This window comes from Diadema antillarum, unplaced genomic scaffold (genome assembly GCF_040938485.1).
Source record: "Diadema antillarum isolate AM-2024a unplaced genomic scaffold, OU_Dant_1.0 scf00000001, whole genome shotgun sequence".
Taxonomy (NCBI): Eukaryota; Metazoa; Echinodermata; class Echinoidea; order Diadematoida; family Diadematidae; genus Diadema; species Diadema antillarum.
Window position 1 is genome coordinate 1,211,047 of NW_027270890.1, and position 25,924 is coordinate 1,236,970.

The 25,924-nt window shown below is 39.4% G+C and overlaps 1 protein-coding gene and 1 long non-coding RNA gene across 2 annotated transcripts in view; one reads left to right on the forward strand and one right to left on the reverse strand.

The window, feature by feature from the left end:
* Nucleotides 1-14,627, reverse strand: part of LOC139727625 (uncharacterized) — a 57,386-nt gene extending 42,759 nt beyond the window's left edge. The window contains exon 1 of the long non-coding RNA XR_011710758.1: nucleotides 14,557-14,627. This is a non-coding gene — a long non-coding RNA (uncharacterized lncRNA). The remainder of the gene's footprint in view (nucleotides 1-14,556) is intronic.
* LOC139727525 (uncharacterized) lies at nucleotides 3,134-25,924 on the forward strand. The gene is made up of 11 exons (XM_071638536.1): nucleotides 3,134-3,455; nucleotides 10,221-10,251; nucleotides 12,979-13,027; nucleotides 14,603-14,858; nucleotides 15,379-15,698; nucleotides 19,047-19,133; nucleotides 19,705-19,898; nucleotides 21,777-21,834; nucleotides 22,267-22,338; nucleotides 23,792-23,921; nucleotides 24,921-25,924. Exons 1-11 carry the CDS (start codon nucleotides 3,367-3,369, stop codon nucleotides 24,964-24,966), a joined length of 1,332 nt encoding a protein of 443 aa, XP_071494637.1. The 5' UTR covers nucleotides 3,134-3,366; the 3' UTR covers nucleotides 24,967-25,924.

Sequence of the window (25,924 nt, forward strand, 5' to 3'; positions counted from 1 at the left end):
GTGCGCCACGCCATCTAGTGTCCATGATGGACTGTACCAATGGTAAAGAATCCTTCCGAAAGAAAGAAAGAAAACCAAAACATATCAAATCCTGGATCCAAACGCGATCCCAATAACTGCTTAATCTGTTTCTTGTTTCATTTATCGACTTTTTAAAAATTTTAACCACATTTGTCAATTAGGCCTACCTTTTGTGTTAGAAGACACAGAAAAAAAAAAAAAACCGACTATCCGGCAGAGTCACGACCTCCTTGGGGAAGGATGTGGTTGTTGTTGTTGTTGTTTATTGTTGTCTAGACTTTATTGGAGCTTTGCCAGGTAGGCGATTTACTCCAAAAATACATTTGACAATTACACGTAGTTTTGTAACTGAAATCAACAAAACCTACAGAATAGCTCAGTTTATCTACGTTTTAAGTTTAATATTCAAACACCAAATAATTACAAAGGTGGGTAGGCCCAGTGCCGTATATTAATAGAGTCTGGCCAACTCGGTTTTCGGCTTATGTGTTTTGAAGCCTGTGATTGGTCAAAAGCTGGTCCCGTGATCTACAGGCGCCATGTCGTTACCAAAGTCAATCACGCGGGCGCGAGCAGAGCTCATACGCAGTGCCCATTGTTCAATATGCGCAGCTACGCACTAACATTGCTGGACTTTGGGACATCCCCAGTATCAATCACGGTGCAGTGAGGGTCTTGCCGTTGTCTACTTTATTGAAGTAGAACAGTGGCGGATCCAGAGGAGGGCGCAACCGGCGCACGCCCCCCTTTATTTTTCGTTAAAAACAAAAGAAATAAAAAGAAAAAAAAATGAAATGAAACCCGAAAGTGGCACCAGAAAAATTAGTCACGCCCCCCCCCCCCCCTTTACACAATTCCTGGATCCGCCCCTGTAGAAGATTAATAGGCCTACACGAAAGATATTTTGATATCTTACTGCGATAAACTGAAGATTCGTCATGCCTTAATTCCTGCGCAGCATGGCGTTGCGCGAACTGACCTGGCTCAAATGTAACGATGTATACCGCTTTCCGACAGATCCAAAACGAAAGAAAAAGAAGTGGGAAATCCGAGTGCAAGGGGAAAACTTTATGATTTGTCTTCTTTAGGTTCCTAGCGGTGTCTTTCAGACTATCCAAGTTTTTATTCACATTTGTATGTCACCGCCATAACGTACGAAGTGTCGCCTGAGGCATTAGCTTGTCTTGGTCGTCCCGTCCGTCCTTCCGTCTGTCCTTCATTCCGTATGATCAATTTTGTGGACACCGTTTGTAATGAAACTTGACATTCATGCATGTGTGAGTGGACGAAATTCTGTTTAGCTTATAAACTTTTGTGTAAACACGCTCAAACACGGTCAAAATCATGTACATAATGGTCAAATTCCTAAAATATTACTATTTCCCCCATAATGCAATTTCTGAAGGTGAGTACAGTCGTATTTCCAGACGAAAGTTACTGTCCGACCGTGATTCTCTTGTGATTATATGGTTTGTTTGTTTGTTTGTTTGTTCGCTGTTTTTGTTTTTGTTTTTGTTTTGTTTTTTTTTTTTGGGGGGCGAGTCATGGGGGGGGGAATCAAGGATCAATGTTAGGTAACATGTTAAAATTCTACTATCTCATTGTTGAAATATTATTTTATACCCAGTTCCTCCATACCTTGGAGATTGCCCAATGCACAAACTCAAAACCAAACACGATATTTGCATGCCACCATTACTACATAATGACGCGTAGGGAAGATTTTGGCTTTGATGGTCAAAGGTCAAGTGAATATACTAAAAGGACAGGATTTTCCATATATCTTTCAAATAAGCGCTCAAAATATTGCCATGAAAATAGATTGGTCAACTTACGGGTAAAAATGCTCAAATGCCTAATACTTGCTCTCTTAAACAATAAAAGTCATCCATTCACATCCAGTTCAATGAAAGGAAACACTCGACGCATTAAATTTTGTGATAAATATGCCATTTTTTTTCTGCCAACTTATGTGAAACTGTCGTTTAACATTGTCAAGACGTACTCTACACCTGCCAAGAGAACATTGTAATATGGCGGAGGTATACCGGTCGCTATTTGGACATTTTTATTTTATGTTTCTTGACTTATTTCATAATCTTCTATTCAACTGACGTGATCATCGTGTCTTTTGGTACGGATGTCACTGAGGATGTCCCACAAATCATGTTATCCAGGTACTTGTGCTTTCGTTCAATTACAGGTCTTTAAAAGTATTTTTAAACAATCTGAGATCCTTTCACATACCTTAGCACTTGCCGATGACGCTTTATGCTGTACACTGTACATGTGTAGGCCTATATAATTCCTTTTGAATTACATACATATACCTTTATGTCAGTTTAATACATACATAATAATGGTACTAAGTAGGATGGTACTAAGTAGGATGGTAATTGATGGTTCCTTATGACGTGCGAAACAGATTTGTCTATTGTCTGTGCACAGCTATATAGACTTGTAAATTTACATAATTATCATTTTGTTATACTAACCTTTTGTTCCTTGGACAACTTGCTAAATACAATATAGCATACAGTTTAGTGAAAGTTTACGAAACTGCATACCCTGAATTCTTCTTTTATTTTGACAGCAATAATCTATCATATCAATATTCAGGAATTGTGTCCTTTAGACAGCCGCCCCATTATTTTTCTGTGTACCTGTGTCTATTTGAATGTGTAAAAATGATTGATTGATGGCTTTGTTCAACGTGGATGGAATGAAAGAATATGTGCACTGTACGCTGGGTAACGACATGGCGTCCAATTTATGAGTTGGCCAGACTCTCTTAATATACGGCACTGGGTAGGCCTATAGGTTTAGATCAGGGCAGGGGAACAGATGTCACCTGCCTACTCCTGTACCGGAGGCGTTCCCATCGGTGGGCGGAAGTTACAGAACTATTTTGCCTAAAAGAAAAAAGAAAAAGAAAGAAAAAGAAGAAAAAAAGAAAGAAAAGTACCACTATATCTTGTGTGCGTCCCCCCCCCCCCCCCCGAAAAAAAAATATATATATATATATCATAGAGATATATAATATTATTGACGCTTGAACGATACCTTACCCATTTCGAATCGCTACGCGACTGTAAACAATATACCATTACGAAGTAGTTGTACATAATTAAGAATTTACATGTACTAGTGTACAGTGTAGTTGAAGAGCGAGACCTACCTCGGGATATGTGATGTTCCGTGCGTGTGGATCATAGATTAAATTCTAAACGCGTGAAGCCACCCTAAGAGATGAGTGCGTGGAGCTCAAAGAAAATGGAAAGCATGTATACCTAGATCCGTCACATTTTCATCGTGAGTGTACGAAAGCATACTTGAGGAGCAGACATGGAGGTTAGAGATAGCACAGCAAATTCGATGGTCGTACTGGAGCGAGGCGCTGGCGGGGCATCCACTCTCATACGACCTTCAAGCAGGTGAGACTTGTTTGAATAGTAGGCCTATACACAGTAATGGGGGGTTGGGTTTCCGGACACTTAAGTTCGCGTGTGAAAACTTACCTATTTTACATAGAATATGCACCCTTCTTTACCTCAAAGACTTGATATAGACCCCTCATATACTAGACAACATACTCTGAAAACGGCGTGAGAATTAACCTGCTAAATCGTTGGATTTTCCCCCTTCAAAGTGACCCCATGTACGAATGTATCAAAGAGAGTTGTGCACGCGTTGATTTAGTACGGGAAATATGATGGGGGGGGGGGGGGGGGGGTTGGGTTTCCGGACACTTAAGTTCGCGCGTGAAAACTTACCTATTTTACGTAGAATATGCACCCTTCTTTACCTCAAAGACTTGATATAGACTCCTCATCAGTTCGGGAAACCCACTCACAAGGGGGGCCCCTCCTTATAAGTAACCCGTCCCCCTTATAAGTAACCCCGTCCCCCTTATAAGTAACCCCCGGGGCACCCCTTATAAGGAGTCTCCACGCTTTTTTACAATGCAATGCAACGCGAAAATGAAAGGACTGCGGCAATTCGCTTGATTATGTCCATAAAGCTTCACAAGTTTCCTAGTTACTCACGAAATTTGAGCAAAATCGGTTCGAGGCATCATATCTAAAATCATGGATTTAAATGCGATGTCAAACGACCCATGCGAATGCTGAAATGCGAGCGATTACTGGCGTGAGTGTCGCCAGGCGCGGCGGCGCGGCAATGCTTGAGTGCAGACGTGGCGACTGAGTACGGAGACTTTCGTTCATTCAGGTGGCTTATTTTTTTTTAGATATGATGCCTCGAACCGATTTTGCTCAAATTTGGAAACTTGTGAAGCTTTATGGACATAATCAAGCGAATTGCCGCAGTCCTTTCATTTTCGCGTTGCATTGCAAAAAAGCGTGGAGACTCCTTATAAGGGGTGCCCCGGGGGTTACTTATACAAAGGGGGACGGGGTTACTTATAAGGGGGACGGGTTACTTATAAGGAGGGGCCCCCCTTGTGAGTGGGTTTCCCGAACTGTCATATACGGTATGGTTGGGTGTGCATAATACCGGCCACCTAACGTTTTTCTATCAATAGAAACGTGAAAAATCTCACAGTTTGCCTGAAATTTTACTCACGTGTGGAGAAAATACTCCGGATTCACAAGCGCGCACTGAAAATGCGATCTGAGGTACGCGCTCTTAGTCTTAGATGGCGGCTTCGAACGCGTGGGGTGTCATTTTTTCCGCACTCATTTGCCCTGCTCATTTCGACCAACCACCCTGACAATACGTATAAAGGGCACTTAAATGATTTTTTCGACAGGCCGCTGTTTTTTTTTCTAGCCGTTATTTTTCCCCCAATAATATTTGAATATATTTTGAATCCTTCGATATTACTTTTGAAGGACGGTACTGTTTGATGAATTTGAATTGATTTTCATTAGGAAACTTTTCATCGTAATTGAAATAAATTTAGATGAGTCGGTTTGTTTTTTCGCATTCATTTCTCGTTTCTGCATCAACTCGTACGGTCGTAGCGGGCGACAAAATGTTTATATAAATGTCATGTGTTACGTGTATATGTGTAACGTGTGTGCACGATCGTACAGCGGCGGTGACAATTTTGCGGTCAAAATCAAATTTATTACGAAAGGATACTCTACATCTAACAACGAGTCAGCAAAGGTAGGCCTAGTTATATGTAGTTACACGATAAACCTTATTCGATTTTGCTAAATTTCGGTAATTTAGAGGGAATACTTAGTTGTTTTTGCCACATTTTACTCGGTAGCGTAGCCCAGTGGAGAATCGAACACCGTTGCGCGTAGACCCATGCGTACATTTTCTTTCTGTACGCGCAATTCCAATATAGTGCGCGGTCGGTCGATACAGACCCGGTCGTTGTGTTGCACACCTACCATACTAGACAAAATACTCTGAAAACAGCGTGAGAATTAACATGCTAAATCGTGGGATTTTCCCCTTCAAAGTGACCCCATGTACGAATCAAAACGTATTAAAGAGAGTTATGCACGCGTTGATTTTGTACGGGAAATACATGTACATGGGGAGCGAACGTGCACGGTGTTTACATTCTCGCCGTACGATCGACGCTAACGAACATTCGATCGAACTGGCCTAATGACATATGTGTGTTTAAGTAACTCGTAACATCTTATGAGACTTTCACTGCGTCACTTTTATTCCAGACGCACTTACACGCACTTAAAATATGCGTCCGGTCCCCCAACCTGTCCGGACACACAACGCTTGGTCATACATGGGGAGCGAACGTGTACGCGCACGGTGTTTACATTCTCGCTGTACAATCGACGCTAACGAACATTCGATCGAACTTGCCTAATGACATGTGTGTATAAATAACTCGTAACATCTTGTGAGACTTTCACAGCGTCATTTTCATTCTAGACACACTTACACGCACTTAAAATACGCATCCGGTCCCACAACCTGTCCAGACACACAACGCTTGGTCATACTAGCCGCCCAGTCGCTGTGTGTGGGGACCACCGCACGGCGTCTGGCCCTGCTAACTTTAGTCCTGTAAAGTTTAGTTTAACATTTTTAGAACCTATACAACTTCCATGATGTAGGTGGTCAATCCTGTTCATGATCTTAAATAGATTTGTAGCAGTAAAGATAGAACCTCTGCTCTTTGTCTCTTGTAAAGCGTCTCAATACTCAAAACCCAGGGCTTTCATCAGCCTGTCTACTCCAGGTGGCAAAGATGTGGATGTCGTGGAAGTTGGCTCGTGGCTCCAGGGATGCCAAGTTCAAAAATTTTTTATGAGTGAGATTTTCATGACTCGGCATCTCGGCGAGCGAATGTGCGCGCGAGCGAGGGTGTGGAAGGGGTTTTTGCCCCCTGTGGCATGGGCTCCTAGGCTATGGACCATGGTAGGGAGCTTTTTCAATTTTTAGCTCTTAATGATGCGATCAGGTGCATACTTACGTTAGATCTAGTATTCTAAGTGATTATTTTTTACTTATTTTGAAAGACGAAAGGAAAATATACCTTCAATTGCAACTATCATTTTAATCTTTTGAGCTATGCTCATTATTATAGGCCCAAGTTGCAGACTTCGCCCGATGCGTGAGAAAAATGGGTGCCATGCATGAGATTGTGAGACGGCCCCTAAATGCTTGAGTCTCACGCAGAATGTGTGAGACTTGGTAGCTCTGTGGCTCTTTGCTGCGCTTTCTCAAACAAATCTTCATTATTTATTTATTTTTTTTTTTGGGGGGGGGGGGACATTGGACACCATACTGAGTCGAAATATTCTAGTGTGGGTCTATTGATAGACTTGCAGAACTTGAGCCATCTTCTTACATGAAATAGACTTTTAAAGAACGAAGCTAAGTAGGGTTGGACCTACTACTCATCAACTGCCTAATGTTTATTTGCTTGATAAGAATATCTAACACTGAAATTCACGTAAAAACTTGACCTACGTGATTGAGAAAATCCAGCACCATCAAATGCCGTTGGTCCCTTTTCGATTCGAAGTTTCAGTGCAAAAATATCGCCGTCGAACTTGCGTGGCCTCGTTTCAGCTCCCCGCGGTAACGCTCCTTATTGAGGTCGACCGCTGTTTTTGCATTGACAATGCACGCAAACTGAGTTGTATTGAACACCGTGTTGTATGTAAAGCTTTTTAGAAACTTCCATAGACATTACATTACGATTCGTGAAAATATTCATTCGAAATTTTGTCCTTGATTAAAACCATTAATGAACAGTGAATTTTCACGTTTTCCCACACCATCCTCATCAACAGTCAAAGCCAATCCATTTTTATGTGCTCTGCGCGCAGTGAAGTGCGTAAGCATTCTGTGCGCCAATACTACGCGGTCGGTTTCAAAAAGGGTGGTCGATATGTAGTAGGACTGCCATACTTTCCGGCTCGTTGAAATAAAGTGAAAATCAATTGAATTTACGTCATGTAGGCTTAAATCAACAAATCAGTACATTATGCAAGGTGGTTATAAATGTCACTGCAAAATACTACTTCAACGTGGTGGCAGAGGTAATTGAAAACATGGGATTGAATGGGTATGTAGCACCTGAGAAGGGGTTACAGGTGACGAGCAGAGCTACCAATCATCCGTCCGTCTTTTGAATTCTTTCACACAAAATTCCTTCACACAGGAATACTGTGGGAACCTGAACGCTTCGCGTTCGGGTCGGTCGCTGTTATAGGTATTTTGACAGTAGACCTAGGCCTATATACTGACTTTGACTACCACGTACACTATCAACAGTTAGGTTAGTGTAGTGGTTCACATAACTTTACTTCTACGGTGTGAGACTAGCTCCAACATTTTTGATAGACACTGGCTCTATGTCTATTCTATTAAATTACCAGTAATTTACTGGTATAGTACATACAGACCTACCAAGTCTCACACATTCTGTGTGAGACTCAAGCATTTAGGGGCCATCTCACAATCTCACGCATCGGGCAAAGTCTGCAACTTTGGCCTATAATAATGAGCATAGCTCAAAAGATTAAAGTGATACTTGCAAATTAAGGTATATTTCCCTTTTGTCTTTCAAAATAAGTAAAAAATAGTCACTTACGTATGCACCTGATCGCACCATTAAGAGCTAAAAATTGAAAAAGCTCCCTACCGTGGGAGGCCACAGGGGGGGAAAAACCCCTCCCACACCCTCACTCACGCGCACATTAGCATGCCGAGATGCCGAGTCATGAAAATCTCACTCATAAAATTTTTTTGAACTTGGCACCCCTGTACATACGTGTCCCAACACACCGACACTGTACATTGAAACCAACACCCCTCTATTTATAGCATTGCGCGTAAAGAGCAAACTTTCACGCATGAGACTACGCACAGTGGTTTTGCATTCTTCACTGGGGATTTGAAGATGTCCAAATACCGGTACTACTGAAAAACCTGATAATAAACATGATCAACAGCAAAATAATGATCCCATAGATTATAAATGGACATAATGGAAAAGCATTACGTGCATTTCACACATATTGTCAATAGAGGGTAGGGGTGTTGGTTTCAAAATTACGGCGCAACTGAGTGCATCAAAATAACATTAACCCACGCATTCGAAGCAGTTATCTTGGAGCGTAAGGTTTGGTACGCTTTCAGACTGCATGTGGTCAAAGAGGGATTACTCTATTTCGGTTGAGTTGCTCACTAGCCATAACCCCCTTCCAAGAATTTCATGATAAGGTACAGTTCTATGCAATTTTGAAGTTACTTTTTTCTTTGTTTGCTTGCTTGTTTGCTTGCTTGTTTTGTGGCTGCATTCTTTGTTATTATTTTGTCATGCAATCAAGCTGTCTTTTGTTATGATCATCTACGTTTTACGTTTTTTTTATGCCTCCGCCACGAAGTGGTGCCGGAGGCATTATGTTTTCGGGTTGTCCGTCCGTCCGTCCGTCCGTGCTAACGAGAGTATGCTTGTGTGGCTAGGAGAACAATAGTGCACAATAGATGGCAATTATTTGATTAGATTTAGGGTGAAATCTGCTAAAGGTCAAAGGTCAAGGTCAAATCATGAAATTGTATCCGTTTACGCGATAACTCAAGACTGGATGGAGCAAATTTCACCAAACTTTGTTGGAGGATAATATATGATGGGACAATTACTAGATTAGTTTTTCAGTGAAATCGGACAGAGGTCAAAGGTCAAAGATCAAGGTCAAATCCTAAAATTTATCTGTTTACGTGATAACTCAAAACTGGATGAAGCAGCTTTCACCAAACTTGGTCCACGGATGATGTATTAGATGAGTAAATTAGACAATTAGATGAGTAAATTTAGTGACATTGGCAAGGGGTCAAAGGTCAAAAGGTCAAGGTCAAATGCTACAAATGTTGCAATTTCCCCCATCTATGCAATGCCCAAAGGTATTTTCTTGAAACTTGGTGTGGACATGTACTACTGCGTAAAGATTCTTCAGAGAGAGTTTCATGTCATAAGGTCAAAGGTCAAAAGGTCAAAGGTTTGATGAACTTGTTGCAATATCACTTTTCACGCAAATGGTTCAATGTATCTTCGTGGAACTTGGTACATACGCATGTACTGACTGGCAGGGATTATCTAGGGAATTTAAGGGTCATGGGTTAATAGTCAGGGGTCAAAGGTCAAGGTCAACTCCTCAAAATGTTACTATTTCCCTCATATATACTAGTATATATGCAATGCTTGCATTGTTAGTTTCAAAACTTAATACATGCATTACCTACAAATTTGTAATGGAGATTCTCCGGGAAATTTCGAGCCAGAAGGTCAAAGGTCAAAGGTTAAGGGTCAGAGACCAGGTTTCAATGCCCCCCCCCAAGGAAAAAAAAAAATCTATTTTGTACTGTCATTACACTCTTTCTTCATACCTTGGAAAATAATGCATAAACTTATAAAAAGGTCCGTCAGAATTCAAGTAAAAATTCTCAATTCCCCAAATATGTGTACCCGCACTCTTAGAAAATTATAACAAACCCACAAGACATTTCTGACAAACCTGTCATTTCAATATTTTTTTTCAAGAATCATGCATTATGGCAGAGGCATCAGTCGCCATAGCGACATTTCTAGTTTTTCTTTCCTTCTTGCACTGTTAGGGAAGCTTGAGCATAATGCAAAACAGCAAGCAATATTCATAAGGTATATGACTTTTTTATAGTCTTAGGTAGAACAAGTTTCTGTAGAATAATTTCATGATCTTGCTTTCTTGTTCTGTAACCAGACCTCCTTCAGGCAGGCAGTCAAGGAATGCGGTAAGTACAAAAGCTTGAAAATATGCACCATTTTTTTAAAAAGCAACCAAAATGGGACTTCGTGTGTACAAAGTATACAGAATTCATGCATTGTATGTACATAGAGGCATTGCTGATCAGATGCAAGTTAAGTGAAGTTTATTGTTTTCGAAAAATACCGGTACATTGTTTAAGTCCATTTACCGGTATGTACTCAGTAATCATCTGTAACTGCATTGTCAAATGCAATAACAGATTTTTATGAAGAAAGGCCCTTGATTAGGCCAAAACAAAAAATGGTTTGTTTGCCCTTCGCGACTGACCGAAAATCACAGAAATTTCGGGTCTTTTTTTTTTCTCTCTTTCAGGTTTATTTTTTTCCACAAATTTCATCTTCTGCAAATTTGTGAACGGTTTTAAACCCAAAATTATCCATTTTAAGCTAAAGAAAGAATGAAAAAAAAAAGTCTAAAAATGTTTTTTCATCTCATCGACCCGTCGTAATTGTGTTCAGGCCGCGTGGAGCCGCAGGCTGCATTGCATGCTAGCTACCTTTTTGGCTCATGTGCATATAGGTAGTGCGCTAGCTAGCTAGCTACCGTACCGGCCGCGGCGCAGCGCAGCGCGACTGCCAAGATGGCTACTTTTGCAGCATCCGTTACCAGCAGTCATGGCACCAAAACTGTTTGGAGTTCAGTTGCCAGCATCTCACTGGAAGGTACTTTTTTGGAGCTGTTTGCAAAATTTAACAAAGATGGACCTTATAAGTGTTTGTCAGTGAGTGATGTTTCTGCCTCGCCTACCGGGCCCTGGCAAGACGTAAATTTGAATGAATCCCTTGGAGTTTTGAGTGCATTAAACTTGCGCCACATCCTGTACAAAGTTGAACTAGAACTTGAAGTATTGCCAGAAGGATGAGAGTACGAGATGCCCTGCCAAAGTTGCACAATTACATGGGTAAAAAGCGTATTTAAAAAAAATAAATAAATGACCTACCGACCCTCTTGGGTTTTGACAATTAAGGGCAAACAAAAATTTTTTTTTTGGCCTTAGACAGATCCACTAATATGCAGTTGTTGAAGCTGATCTGGGAGAATGTGATTATTATTTACTGACCTGAAGATAAGACAAAGAAAGCATATATTAGAAATATATTGTATGCTTTAATTATCTGTAATTGATGACATGCTTTTGAAAATCATTACAATTTTGTTCTTGATAAATCAATTTCTTATTGGTTTGTGTTGAATTTGAAGTTTGTAAAAGTGTTTTTGATGCAAGAGATATGACTCAGACACAAATTTGTGCAGTTAGAATGTCATTTAATTGATGAAATATGCAATGCTCACGAAGCCCCCAACTAGCTACATGTATCAGCTCCATGGTTACAAAGCGAAGAGTGTGGGCCATGTACAATATCTACCCAGTACTGTACATAATGTACGTTGAGCTGTGTGCAGAATATGCATAATGCTATGGGTACATACAATTGTAACATTTCACTTGTCTTTTTGAAAACTATTATCATGCTTGGTTTGTGACACAAATGAATTATAACACATGCTTCACAGGTTGTTTGATAACACAGCATTGCCTCTATTTCATGCAAACTACTAGTACAGCATAAATTCATCAAGAAATCAAGAGTCAAACCTTTCTACATTTTAATCCAGTGCTTACAGTCATTAACATACACAGTAGACCCTATATACTGTAGGCAGCATGTGACTAGATTCTACAATCAAATCTTCTGCTACATGTAAAATTATTGTTTTCTTTATCATTGCTTGTTTGATAAATAATAAGTGCAAAATAAACTTGCAGGCTTTCATGTCATTTTACTTTTTATGATGATCTGTATAATGATGGTAAAATGATTGTAGCAAAGTGATTAATGAAATAAATAAAGCAAGGTACAGTAACATACAAGTGGAACTTTCCTACAATTTTTACAGTCAGTGAGGTCTGAACTAAACACTGATTAAAATGTGAATGGCAAGAGCTATTGAAGTGCATTGATTCAGCACAGTAGTATACATTTAAATGACATTTTAAAGAGCAGCAGCTGTAATTCCCAGCAGTGGTGGTAGATTTTTGTTTTGTTTTGTTTTGTTTTTGTTTTTTAATCTTAAGAACATAGTTTAAATTATTTTTGAAGTTTTTAGAACTGTAAACTGTGGTAAAACAAAATCAAAGCAGCACACTCTGTACACAAGCTGTCAGGAATCCATACTAAGCCCTCCCTTCATAACTAATTTCTGCGTGTTCTCTATTTCGCAGTAATTCATATTTGTATGGTATGAAATGCATGGCATATTTGCAATTGAGTACATTATAGTGAAGCAACATCAAATAGCACATATCACACATACCTCTTTACCATAATTTCTTTGTTTTTAGCTCACTTTCCCCTAGGGCACAAGTGAGCTATTGCAATCATTCATTGTTCATTGTGCATAAACCAGTGAGTATATTTCTTTTCAGAGTCTTTTTGCAAACCCCATGAAGGATTTTCACTAAATTTAGTTAAGGTTTCGTTTAGTTTCAGTTTACTTAAATTTCTAAGGTGACTGTTTGAATGTATTATTGCTATTGTGATAACATTTTCAAACGGATACCATGTCCCCTGGGGTTCCATCCAAACCCCTCAAGTTTTCAATGTTCTTTTTAGGTAATAGTCTGCAAGAATGCATGGGAGACAAACTTGTGATACTCTCTTGTCTATCATATTTGTTTCTTAAAATTTAGACTCCAATACAACGTTCCGGAAGTCAGCTTGAAGTCTTACCCCCTGAAGGTAAAGTCAGAGTTGTTCCTTTATTATACCCCCGCCACATATAGTGTGAAGGGGGTATATTGACCGATTCTGTGACGCGCTATGTGTATTTTTGGCGTGGGCAGCGCCATTGCTCGGTGTCTCAGCCGACCCCCCCTTCCCACTCCCCACCCCTCTCCCTACATTAGCACGCGCGCAGAATGAAAAACTGCTTTAGCCAATGGGCGTCTCGTACTGAGTGCGCGAATGCTTGCTTAGTGCGCGAACCTTTGTTACAAGTGCGCGATAAACATGTTGCCCGGGGTGGGGGAGAGCAGGGGGGGTCGGCTGAGACACCCACTATGGCTGCGCCCAGTGCCATGAAATGTCTGCTGCCCTCAACGAACCCGAATCGGTCAATAGGAATCACCGTGATGTTGGTCGGGCGGGCGGGTGGTCGGTCGGTCGGTCGGTCAGTCGGTCGGTCTGTTGCAAAATCTTGCGTCACGAACTCCTCCTACAGTTTTGAAGCAATTTAAATGAAACTTAGGGTAAATGATGATATTGAGGTATAGATGTGCAAGACATGTTTTTTGTGTTTGTCGGACAATGCGTTGCCATGGTAACCATAATTTTACCAAAACCTTGTGGATTGAATAACTTCCATAGTATTTAAGCAATCAATTTCAAATTTGGTATCTGTGATGATCTATAGGTGTAGTTATGCAAGACGCTCTTTGTGTTTGTACTTGACAAAGCGTTGCCATGGTAACCGCATGTTTTCTTCGAAATCTTGTGGAGTGAACAACTTCCAGAGTTTTGAAGTAGCCCAATTTCATTCTGCTTCCACATTTTCTCTTGTTTGAGTGTGAAAAAAAGGATTAAGTAAAATGACATGGCATGATAAAATCATCTCACTGTTTGTAGTTATTGGAAAAATGTGAAGATTTTTTTTTTTCTAGCTAGCGAAGTGTTCAAGATTTTATTATCTAGTTGCCCTATGAATAGATTGTTTCATTTCAATGTAAAGATTTAAGGACACGAAGTGGTATTTAGCTCAAACTGAAATGCCAAGATGTTTTGTTTCAGAATCTCACATGGTTACAAGTGAAGGTCACTGTAGATTTTACAAGTTTGCATACATAATTGACATTGAACAATACAACAGTGTAATCCTAAAGTGCTTGATTACCAATACTATTACAGTTATAATTCCAGGGTTGGAGTTGTTTGTATTCTGAACAAATTTTGTAGTTGGGCAAAATATCTACCAGAAAATAAAGTCCTGAGCTGACGTAGCCACCGATAATGTAAAAATCTGAAGGGGCAAATACAAAATTATGCATTAATTTGTAAACATACTCAGTTTTCTAGTCTTGATATCTTGAAAGTGCAACATGTTTTTTCTTATTTTGAAGTTGAGCAAAAGCTGGTCTCTTTTCTAGGGCGAAACCTCTTCATACTTTTTCCTCATAAGTCGTATTTCCCAAAAGTGGTGATATTTTCCAACGGAATTACATATATTAAAAAAAATGAAGAATAAAGACAATTGAGCGTATTGTATCATTTACCTTCAAGGTAACAATAGATTAACTGCTAAACACTTTGACTCTTCAGATGAAAGCGAGAAATCAAATCGCAGCTCGGGGCCACATGGTCACAAAGGATCAGCAGACAGGGAATCCCGTCAAACTCTAAGTGCGGGGTCATCAGGTCGGAGGTCACGCCAAGGTGAAGAGTCAGCTGCAAATGTGAAGAGAGCAAGTAGTGTTGATGATGTGCTCTCATCACCGAGGGAGGATGCAGGTAGCAGACCAGGCAGCAGAGCTCACAAAGAGGTTTCCTTAATGACTGTCAAGAGGAATTATGAAACGTAAGTTTGTTTTTACTAATTTTCAAATACAATTTAGTCGAAGTTGAAAATGAATGCATTCTTATTGTTTTCTGTCAGCTGGTGAAAGTTGTTCCTTTAAAGTTTGCGACATCATACAAATTTTTAAGTCCATTATTCAGATTCTATGACTTTCCATGATGTACCTGATACATGATAAGCATTATTGTTTGCATTTCAGAGGGTTTTCTGTGAGAAAAATGCAAATGCTTTAACAAAACGAGTAGATGTCACTATCTTACTTCATCTTTACACTTTGATTATCTTCATGAATTCTTCTCCATCTTCTTCTGTCTTTCTTCTAAAAAATTTTAGCAAGGAGTTTGTGTCCCAATGAGCACTGTGTACATTGCCTCTTAATCTGTGAATGTGCACATGCACAATATATGCACTAATGTATGAAACTCAATGTGTGCCAGAGATCAGTTTCACACCAAAATGCCCCATTCACAGAAAATTGATGGTTACTTTGCTTTCCTCATCATTCTTTTCCAAATTTCAGGCATGGAATTCCAAAGAATGAAAGCTGGGATTTTGTTCCAAAGGATATGCAAAACGCTAACCCCACTCTTACAAATGGAAACAGTCCTGTGCACAGACATGAATGTGACATCCCAGGAGAAAAGAAGGGACTCCATAACTCAGCAGAAGAGATGAGAGAAAGGAGGATTAGAGGGAATGGTGATGGGGAAAACACAGTGTCGTCAGGAGAGAGCACAGAGCAGAGACTGAAATACCTAATGGAGCAACTTAGTGTCAAGAATGAGGAGATTAAGCAGCATGATGAGAGGCAAAAGTCTGGTCATGCTGCCAAGAGGGGAGGTAAAACAGACTCTTCTTGACCCTCTCATTGACATTTGCAGGTTTCTTATTGTAGTCACATGAAACTGTTTGGGATGATTTTTGAGAGAAGGTGTTTGCATGGTGTGGTATATAAGATAAACTTGGTTTGCAGTTCACCATGTATAGTCCTTAGAAGGACTGTTGGAATGACAGGAGAAAGATAGAAAGAAAGGTCGGATGAGAGGTGAGAAATTGAGTAAAAGTATTCTTTCTGGAGTGTGTGTAGTCCTGAAAAGGACTGTGAACCAAGGAAATATAGAAGAGTTAGAAGAGACTCAACGTTTCGTACAGTTGACTGTCCGTCCTCAGGAGTGAGAGAAAGCAGGAGATGCGCGGGGTGGAGTAGGCAGGATGCGGACGTGAGTGACGCTGGCATGGCGTTGGCGGTGTATGCGGACGTGAGGGTGGGATGTGGGGTAGTACGTAGCGGGAGTTGGCGATGCGTGTCGGCAGAGTAGCGGCGGTGGTGTGTATGCGGACGTGGGGGTAGGCTAAGGGGTAGTACACCAGCAGGAGGTGGCCATGCATGTCGGGAGAGTGGCTGTAGCGGTGGGTATGCGGACGTGGGGGAGGGGGCATTGGGCATGAAACTGTTTGTTGTTGTTTTAAAGAAAGAAAGAAGAGAGAGAGAAAAATGGGTTCCTATACAAATAATTTGCCCCATGAAACTGCATGAAAGTGAAAGGTACATTTGTTCCTGGTATTCAGCTTGTCTCTACCCATCGCACAAGACATTACACAACTCGTTTGCAGGAACTGGAGCATGAAATGTGGTAACGACATGGTTTGCAATGAAAAACAGAATGTAATAATCCATGAAGTATGGTATTGCATGTTTCCTAACCCTGTGTATTTTATCTCTCTCCTTGTTTGGAATCTCTAAGTTTTCCTGTCTTGTGCATTTCTTAGCTGATATCACCTTTACCCGAGGTCACTCGGCAGTATTCACTTTAACTCTATCTGAACTTTCTGTCTTTTTAAAAGTAAATTCAACATCAAAAACTGGTACACACAGGCTGTAATGGGATGAATGTTACCATTATTGCTAAAAGTTAGAAAGGTACTTGGTGCTTTTAAATGTGTACAACTGACTAATGCACTCTGTAATGACTTTATCAAACATGAAACTTCCAATGTTTCAAGCTGTGTAGAATAAATACTCAAGAATTTTGACTGTTTGAATTTTAATGTTTCTTAAGTAATGATTCATCAAATAGAACATATCAGAAAGCAGAGGCTTTTCATAAATTGTAATATTGTTAAATTATATTTGGGTTGGTTTCATTTCATACAATTGATTATAAGCCATTCATTAATGTACTTCAGTTCATGTTGCAAAATTTAGGAATTTTTAAAGTCAGTTTATTTTATGCAGTGGAAATTTTGCTCCTCAAAGCATATCCATTCAATCAAAACTGGCATCTTTACCTCTAAAATGCAGCTTCCCTCCAAGTTCAAGTTAGATGTAATCAATAAAATAAATTAAAACAAACAGAACTGTTAGCAGTTTTATCAAGTCAGACATAGAGTAAGACAATTATGGAATTGTAAATTTTACATGTTTTCTCAGAACAGTGATATACATGTAGTAGTAACCTCATGCATCTTAGATCAGGTCATAGTATAATGGCCTCACAAATTTCCAGTGATAGGCCTACATACAAATCTTTACTAAATTTCTCATTGTAATTGAGCAACATGTGTATTGCACACCATTCATAGTGGCATCCTCTCAAAGCAGTCTTAGGTTATGGTGATAATTTCATGCCGTACCAAGACATTTGAAGCTGCAGTACATTTGAAGCTTCAAATACATTGTACACAAACAAAATTCTTTTAAGGAGATCAGAATATGCTTTCTGTGGAAGTTGATCTGGATGGAACAGCTTTGTCCAGCCGTTGTACGGGTGCATGTCACAAGACTGCCAGCAACGAGTTGCACAGCTCACAAGTTATACAGCCCATGAGTCATACAGTCCACAAGTCATACTGCCCACTAGTCATACAGCCCACGAGTTAGACACTAAGTGAACAAGGCCACAAGTTCAACACTATGCAAAAGAGGCTCACAATACCAACACTAGGTAAACAAAGCCCAGGAGTTTGACACTGCTCAAAAGAAGCTCACGAGACTGACACTAAGGAAAGAAGGCCCACGAGTTCGACAGGATGAACAGTGCTATCTATAAACCAATTAAGGGTGGGTAATTCTTCAGCGTATCCTGATAATGGCATGAGGAAGGAATAAGTGATGGGAAAGGGAGTTGCTTTAATGGGCGTTAGAGTGTTACCACGTCAGTTGCCCTCCCTCAACCCCTCGGTATTTTTAAGACCTTTATTTGTGTATGTGTGTGCAAAAATTAACAAAATTTACTAAAAATTGTGCACCAGAATTTTCCACTTCAATTCCCCTCCCCCCCCAAAAAAACAAAAGCACCCTCATTTGCATGTTAACACCGATTTTTTAAAGCTATTCTTGCTTTCACCCCCTTAAAAAAAAAAGAATCTGCGTAATCTGCGCAGTTGTGAAATGAAATTTACAAGGAAATATTTCACAAAATGGTCAATGTTGCAGTGCACACTTGCTTTACATGATCTGGAGGGGGTGTAGTCATCAACAAAGGTGTGGATTTAGTATGAATTCACAGCGAATAACATATTTGTCTATCAAGGTATTTGGTTTTAAAGGTACATGTATAAAGTTTTCATTAATTGAATTTCATTCATTAAAGTTACATGAGATGATTACAAATTGTTTCTGTAATACTTCTCAACAGTTGGGTAAAATATCTAAGATATCTAGTGAAGCAAGAGAGAAAGGGGAAAGATCTGATGTCCTGCCCATCTGTCTTCTAGCTGTCATTATCAAAGACTAAACTTGAAGCCATACATTGTTCTTTTTTTTTTGGGGGGGGGGGGGGGAGGGGTTCCATGAAGAGTACAATGTTATCATGAAAAATGGCATGATGAAAGTGCACCCACCAGTTTGTTACTTTCCCCTTTATGTCATTAATGCAACACCCCATACAGATTGTGCTGTTCATCCTCAAATGTTCATCCCGTTGAATGCTTGGGCCTTCCATCCCAAATGTCAGTCTTGTGAGTTTCTTTTACGTAGTGTCAAACTCATGGGCTTTGTTTGTTTAGTGTCAAACTCATGATGGGATTGATTTGCATAGTGTCAAACTTATGACTCGTGGGATGTGCAACTTGTGAACTGTATGACCCATGGACCTATTTTCAATGTCAAACTCGTGGGCCATATGTCTCATGGGATGACCCTGTTATTACCTATCATGATGTACTTGGTATGGTATTTCTGTACAGATTCGTCAGACACAAGAAAGTTTCCAAGTACAGTGATGAGTGACTCATACTATGTCAGTACAGGTACTCCTGCAGAGCTCAGAGAAGGTGATCACAGCTTTAATATACCGTTTTGTATTAAGATGCATGGCATCTGTAGGTTCTAGGATTCCATCATCATTTTAACTTGATTTAGTGAGTTTGATAGACATAAAATCGCGATGTATCTTTGTTCTTTAAAAATTATCAAGATAATTGCTCATATGAATATAAAAATGAAATGTAGTATATTACTGATGTTTTTGAGACATAAAGATTCTGTTCACTTACACTTTTGTACATGTACAATGTATCACAGCACCTCTACTAGGTGAAGTCTTGTGATATGCTGAGAAAAATAAAGTTAGAAGGCCATACAGAAATCGTGTAATGTAGCTCTTCTTTAGGAAAACTGTTGATTTTTAGGAATGACTTAAATTATATTGTCACTTGGGAGGTAGCTAGCAAAATTGTTTGGTTGTATTATCTTCATTTTTAATTTTCATAAACCCCCAAGCCAGTAGAGCAAAGAATGCAGCTAACTCTTAAAGTGCATCTGAAAGAGTGGACTGCTATTGTATGAATCCTTTGCAGATACAGAGACACATTGTCTTATAATTTGTCTTACTTTGCTCTGTAGATGCAGCAGGACCCAGCAAGAAGCCATCACATGCTGCTCCACCATTCCTGGAGGACAGGACCCTCACAGAAAAAGCAAGAGAGGATGAAGAAGAGGAAGAAGATGACATTGATTCTGATGATGTAGAGGATGAGGAGGAGGAGGAAGAAGAAGAGGAGGAAGGGCTGTCTGCTCCCATTGAACTCATGGGGGAGGTAATTTGGTTGTCATCACCCTTTGACATGAGATTTGTACTGTTTGTCTTGCACTTTGAAGACTTCAAAGGCATCAATTTCTAGGATAGACTGTGAGGTGCAATGGTTTATAAATACAAAGTATGAGAATGTGTTTGTTTGTTTGTTTGTTTATTTTATTTAATCACGGGGTTAAAAGCCCTCAATCAGCCAAGAGGCTGTTTTTCAGAGAGGCCATGAACAAAAGATTTGACATAAACAGAACAAATCAAAGATACAGAACGAAACAAAATCAAATCAAACATAGAGGTGAGAATATCAAAATAGAAAAAAAAAACACGATGAAACAAAGACTGAACATACTCTAAAATCAATATCAATATAACAAAAATACCAAGCAATCATCTGAGGTGATTATCTTCATTCAGGTTAAGCAAATACTTCAATATGACCTATGAGTTCCTGTATGAATATTTACGACTGAATCAAGAGCATTCCTAAAAGAAGACAGACTGTCTAATATTCTAATATTTTCGGGGAGATCATTGAAAATACTTATGCCAATATAAATTCATCCATGTTTCAAAAAATTTGTTCTAGGTTTTTTCAGTGTTAGGATATTGCGTGAATATCTTAGATAATGTGCATTCTGTTTCACTGTTATTTTATCACATAGACACGACGGCAACATGTTATGCAGGAGCTTAAAAATATATAGGGCAGCTTCTTTCTTCCAGCGAATTTCAACTGGTTCAACTCCGGTGAAGTTGTAAAGGGATTTGCTGCTAAAACGATTGTCTACCAGTAGGACAGCACGAAGGGCTCTTTTCTGTAGTACACCTATTTTACTTAACAAAGTCTTTCCTGCGTTCATCCAGATAATGGAGCAGTAATCCAGGTGCGGCTGAATCAAATCTTTGTATAACAACTGTGTATCGGGTGAATTTGACAAGGAGGGGGGTTCGGACTGTGTGTTCCCTCAGAGTGCCTGGCCTGAAGACGGTGGGACCGGTCGATGTCACTGGGGCTGAGTTCCACGCCGAGTTTCTCTTTTGCCAAATCGATGACCATCTCGTCGGTGTCCTCGTTCGGGGTTTCAGAAAGCCCAACTATTCTCAAACAGTTGCGACGGCTGTAGAGTTCCTGCTCTTTGAGATCTTCTGCAACTTTGGACAATTTGTGCTCGAGATTGCCTATGGTCCATTCAAGGTCATGAAGTGCTTTCAGCTTTGACTGGAGGTCATGATTGAGTGACTCATAGACACGTTGAGTGACGGAATCCATGATTGTTTCTGTGACGGCTTTTGTTATGACCTCTACCACAGCAGGGGTGCACAGAGCTTTGACAATGCGCTGTTGAAGAGTGTCATTGAGTTCGTCCATTGTAGGTTCCGAGTGACCGGCGTTTGAGTTACCAACCGAGCTGTCCATACCTTCATCGTCACTTTGTGTCGGGAGAGTTTGCCCATAGTCTGAAGCCGGGGTAACGTTGTTGTCTTCAGCGTTTGTACCCTTCTTTTTGGTGCCTCTGCCACCACTCCTGGAAGCCATTTCCAAGAATCGAAGGTGATCCAGATGAACCAGCAAGGGTACAGCAACGGCTTTATGCAAATATAGTGCTTCGTATACGTTAAAGAAATAATGAAAATTAAGAAATTAAGCCACTTGTTCGAGGACAGAAAATCAAGAGTGTGCGATGTCGAGAGCGCCCTCTTTAAAAGAGCCTCAAAGAGCCTGAAATTCTAATTGATTTTATATGGCTTAGTTGTCTCTCACTGTGGTGCATATGCAGTAAAGGAGGCTGGACATATGAATGCATGTATTAGTTGTGCATCTTTATCTTATACCGAATGATAGCATATTGCATTGCATGAATACTAGAATCTTATTTCTATTCAGTTTTTAGATGCAGTCATGGATGAGGAGTATGAGACAGCAGACAAACTGTGTAAAATGAGTAAGTTACCATCTGTACACTCACTTTTTATGAGGTCGTAAATGAACTGTTCTCACTTGTGCACTACATGGGAAATGGAGTGAAATTACTTCACTTTTTAAACACACTATGGTCATATGTGTGTACATCAGAGCTCAACATTAGCAGTTGCCTGGTGGCCTGAGGTCACTAAAAGAATTGATTTGTCCACTTTCAAATTGTTCGTCTGGAGTCCAAACAAATTTTGTTGAATGTACCATTCATGCTTATTCTGCAAAAGGCTCCAAATTTTTTTTTCTTGTGTAATCAAAAGTTGTATGCATGCTCTTTACATATCACATGACAAAATTTTATGTGTCAATCAATTTTGAACATGAAAGACAGAGAATTTAAAATGTGAAATATCTTTCAATATGTGTTATATTCTACATTTCTTAATGCTTTCTGCATTAGTTCTCATCTATGAGCCTGACAATAAGGAATGCCTGCAGTTCAAGCCTTTAATTGAAGAAATGCTGAGGAGAGGTTAGTAAAGACAGTAGAAGAGTTCTCAAACAAATAACTCTTCCTACAATCCATATCCCAGGCTGATCAGAATTCTTCATTGTATCAAAACCTTGTTGCACAAAGAATGATGTACATTTGAAATTTAACTCAATAAACAACATTGCTGATCATAGCAAAACACCTCAAATACCAACAAACAATGCGACTTTATCAGCAGTTTATGATGAGACCCCAAGGTAAGAAAGCTAGCACTTCATTTTCTCCATGAAAATATAGAATACAATCATTTCTAATTTTATGGTAGTGCAGCAAAGTTGAAATGCATGTCAGAAAGAATGTGGAGTTTGGGAGGGGTAAATATTGGAATTAACATTTGCTTGTTTGTTGTTGTTGTTGGGGTGGTTTTTTGTTTTTGTTTTTGTTTTTTGGTGTTTGTGTGATGTCAGAAGACATGCATAGAGCCCAGAAGTACAACACCTGTAAAGCAAATCCACAATGCCATGCCTGAAATAATCTAGGAACTGACAGTATAAAATATTTCTGCATGAGGAAGTATGCTGGTGTGGTATTATGTGTTCTTATGTACATAGGGGAAAGATAAGCTTGATGTCGCAGTTCCAAGAATAGACCCTGAAGAATATTTCACCATTTTGTTTTTATCAGTATCTTTAATATGCATTCTTATCAGAGTTGCCAGAACTTCTAGTGTTCAAAACACTTTAATCATCATCTCTATTTAAAGGACAAGTTCACCTTCATAGACATGTGGGTTGAGTGAATGCAGCAATATTAGTAGAACACATCAGTGAGAGTTTGAGCAAAATCGGACAATCCGTTAAAAAGTTATGAATTTTTGAAGTTTCTGCTCAGTCACGGCTGGATGAAAAGACTACGATAGCTTGTGATGTCACATGAGTACAATGATATAAAGAAAGAATAAAGAAAATTCAACATATTTCCATTTTTCTCGCATAACAAAAGAGCACTCGACTTCTCTCTTTCAGATGGCAGGGGGAATAATACTACCCTTAACATACGTCAGTAGCAAGTCGAAGAAATGTGCACTTTATTCAAAAAGTAAAGTTTTGTGAAATTCTCTTTTTATTTTCCTTATATAGTTGTACGCATGTGACATCATACACTGTAGTAGTCTTCTCTTCCAGCAGTGACCGCGCAGATACTTAAAATATTCGTAACTTTTGAACGGATTGTCCAATTTTCCTCAAACTTTCACTGATGTGTTCTACTAATGTTGCTGCATTCTCTCAATTCTTATGTATATGAAGGTGGACTTGTCCTTTAAGGTTTATAAAGAGGAAGTTTACAATTTAGTGTATGACAAACCAGCAAGGACATCAAAGGAGTGTAACATTGAGGCTGCATGCTTTGACTTGTTTATCTTGAAGCATGGTATGCGAGCATCAAGTTTTGTAGTACTCTCATTAATGTGTTCATGTCTGTTTGCCATCAGAATGGGATCATCAGTTGTGGGGTAGTGACAGTGATGAAGACTCAGATGAGGAAAGCGAAGGAGAAGATGACGAGGAAGATGATGAGGATGAGGAAACAGACAGTGATGAAGAAGATTCTGACAGTGACAGGTGACTAGAATGATAACCTTGGGAAAGTTGTACCAGGTGACACTGATCAGTGCATACAGTGTATTTTAGTGGAATTGGATATTTAACGAAGAAAAAAAAAAAGGTGTACAGTACAGCAATGCTCTATTCTTTAGTTTATGCTGTTTTATTCCAACTCCTACACAATTTGTTCTTGTCCCTACTTTGACCCTGAAGTTGTAATGCATACCTACCTTTCCAGCGGATGATATTCATGTTATTCATGATGCTCATTATGACTGAGCAAAAAGGTGCATTTAGAGTTTCTCACAGATTTTGGCCCTGATGAGCACACTTTCAGAAATTTTGCACACATTAGGTTCCTTCTTGTCTTGTGGACAGTGATCTGCATTGTTTGCTCACCCTCATCCTGTAGGTCAGTTAAAACTGTACAACTATTTTGGTATGCCTCTTTGGCACAGTTAAATTGTAGTCCATATCTTTGTGCTGAAAATTTGCAGGTTTTTGTCTCCCAAAATGAAACTTGATCCTCATAAATGTCATCACAACTCTTCTGCTGACAAATGTATGAGTTTTGCAGGTTGCTGATCCCAATTCAAATTTGCTGTAAAACCAGCTCCAGCAGAATTCTTAGAGATGATATAAATGGCAGAGGTGTACAGGCACTGAACCCTGGAAGACTACCAGATGTAGTCGAATGATATTCCAATTGTCATATCCTATTATTTTCTGCATGCAGCAGTGCTGAACACTAACAGTTGGTGATAGTGAAAAGGATATCACCCTTATAACAAGCTACTTTGGACCTCTGAAATTTCCTCGTTATATTGGGTATCATATATATCAGGTATAAAAACAATATAAAAGGAATGGGACCTGCAAAATTATCTCTCAATATCAGGTATCTTGCTTTACATGTTCCTGACCTCGTTAAAACAAGGTTCAACTGCAATATCATGCAATAATTTGTTGTGACATTCAGAGTATGGCTCTTCTACCATGTCATTTTCCGATTTTCAGCTCTGAAAGTGAAGAAGAGGAGGAACAGGAGGATGTACAAAAGTGAGAATTCCCCCACCCAGTCAGCTACAACTTGTACATGAGCAAGAGGAGCATGCAATTCAAAAGAGGAGACTATTTATAGATGTAATACTGGTACTTCTTTCAATCCGTCCAGATAATAACACATTCAGGCAAATATTGAGCAAGAGGAGTGTGCATAATCCAAAAGAAGAGACTGTTGAAAAGTGTAACAGGTGCATCCTTCACTCCATCCCGATAGTAAAGCACATACAGGTTTACCATTTTATGCAAAGCCAACCATGGTGGGAAGATAAAATATCAGTACATGTACCAGTTTTAACTGAGACTAATAATTCAACATATTTTGGGGGTTACAGTTCATTATTCTGAAGGTTTGTTAATACGAACATGAAATAAGGGTAGGTTTTCCAAAGGCTCGGTATTCAGAAGGTTTGTAATTCCAAAAATGTAATTGCACTGTAGTTTTGTTAATCTGTAAAGGAAATAAGGTTTGTTAACCCGAAAATAAGATACTGTTGATTATTGCGAAGGTTCATTATTTGGAAGGTTTGTAATTCTGAAAATGTAAGGTTTGTTATTTCGAATGTTCGTTAATCCAAAAATGAAATAAGGTTTGTTATTCCGTAGGTTTGTTAATCCGAGAATGAATGAAGGTTGATTACTGTAAAACATGAAATATTCGCGGCACGAAATTTTCGCGAATTGGAGCTGACGGCCTTTTTCGCGGCAAGAAATTTTCGCGAATTGCCTCTTGCGTTCAATGCATATAATGTAGATAAGAAATTTCGCGTGCATCTTAATTTCGCGAATCTTGGCGCTCGCGAAATTCGCGAAATTAAAATGCACGCGAACATTTCTCGTTTTACAGTATTCTGAAAATGAAATTAGGCTTGTTATAGGTATCATTTACCGTTTGCAGATGAAACAAAAACCCTGCTTTAGTGCTTCAAAACAATTCTAAAATGTGAAATTGGGGTAGA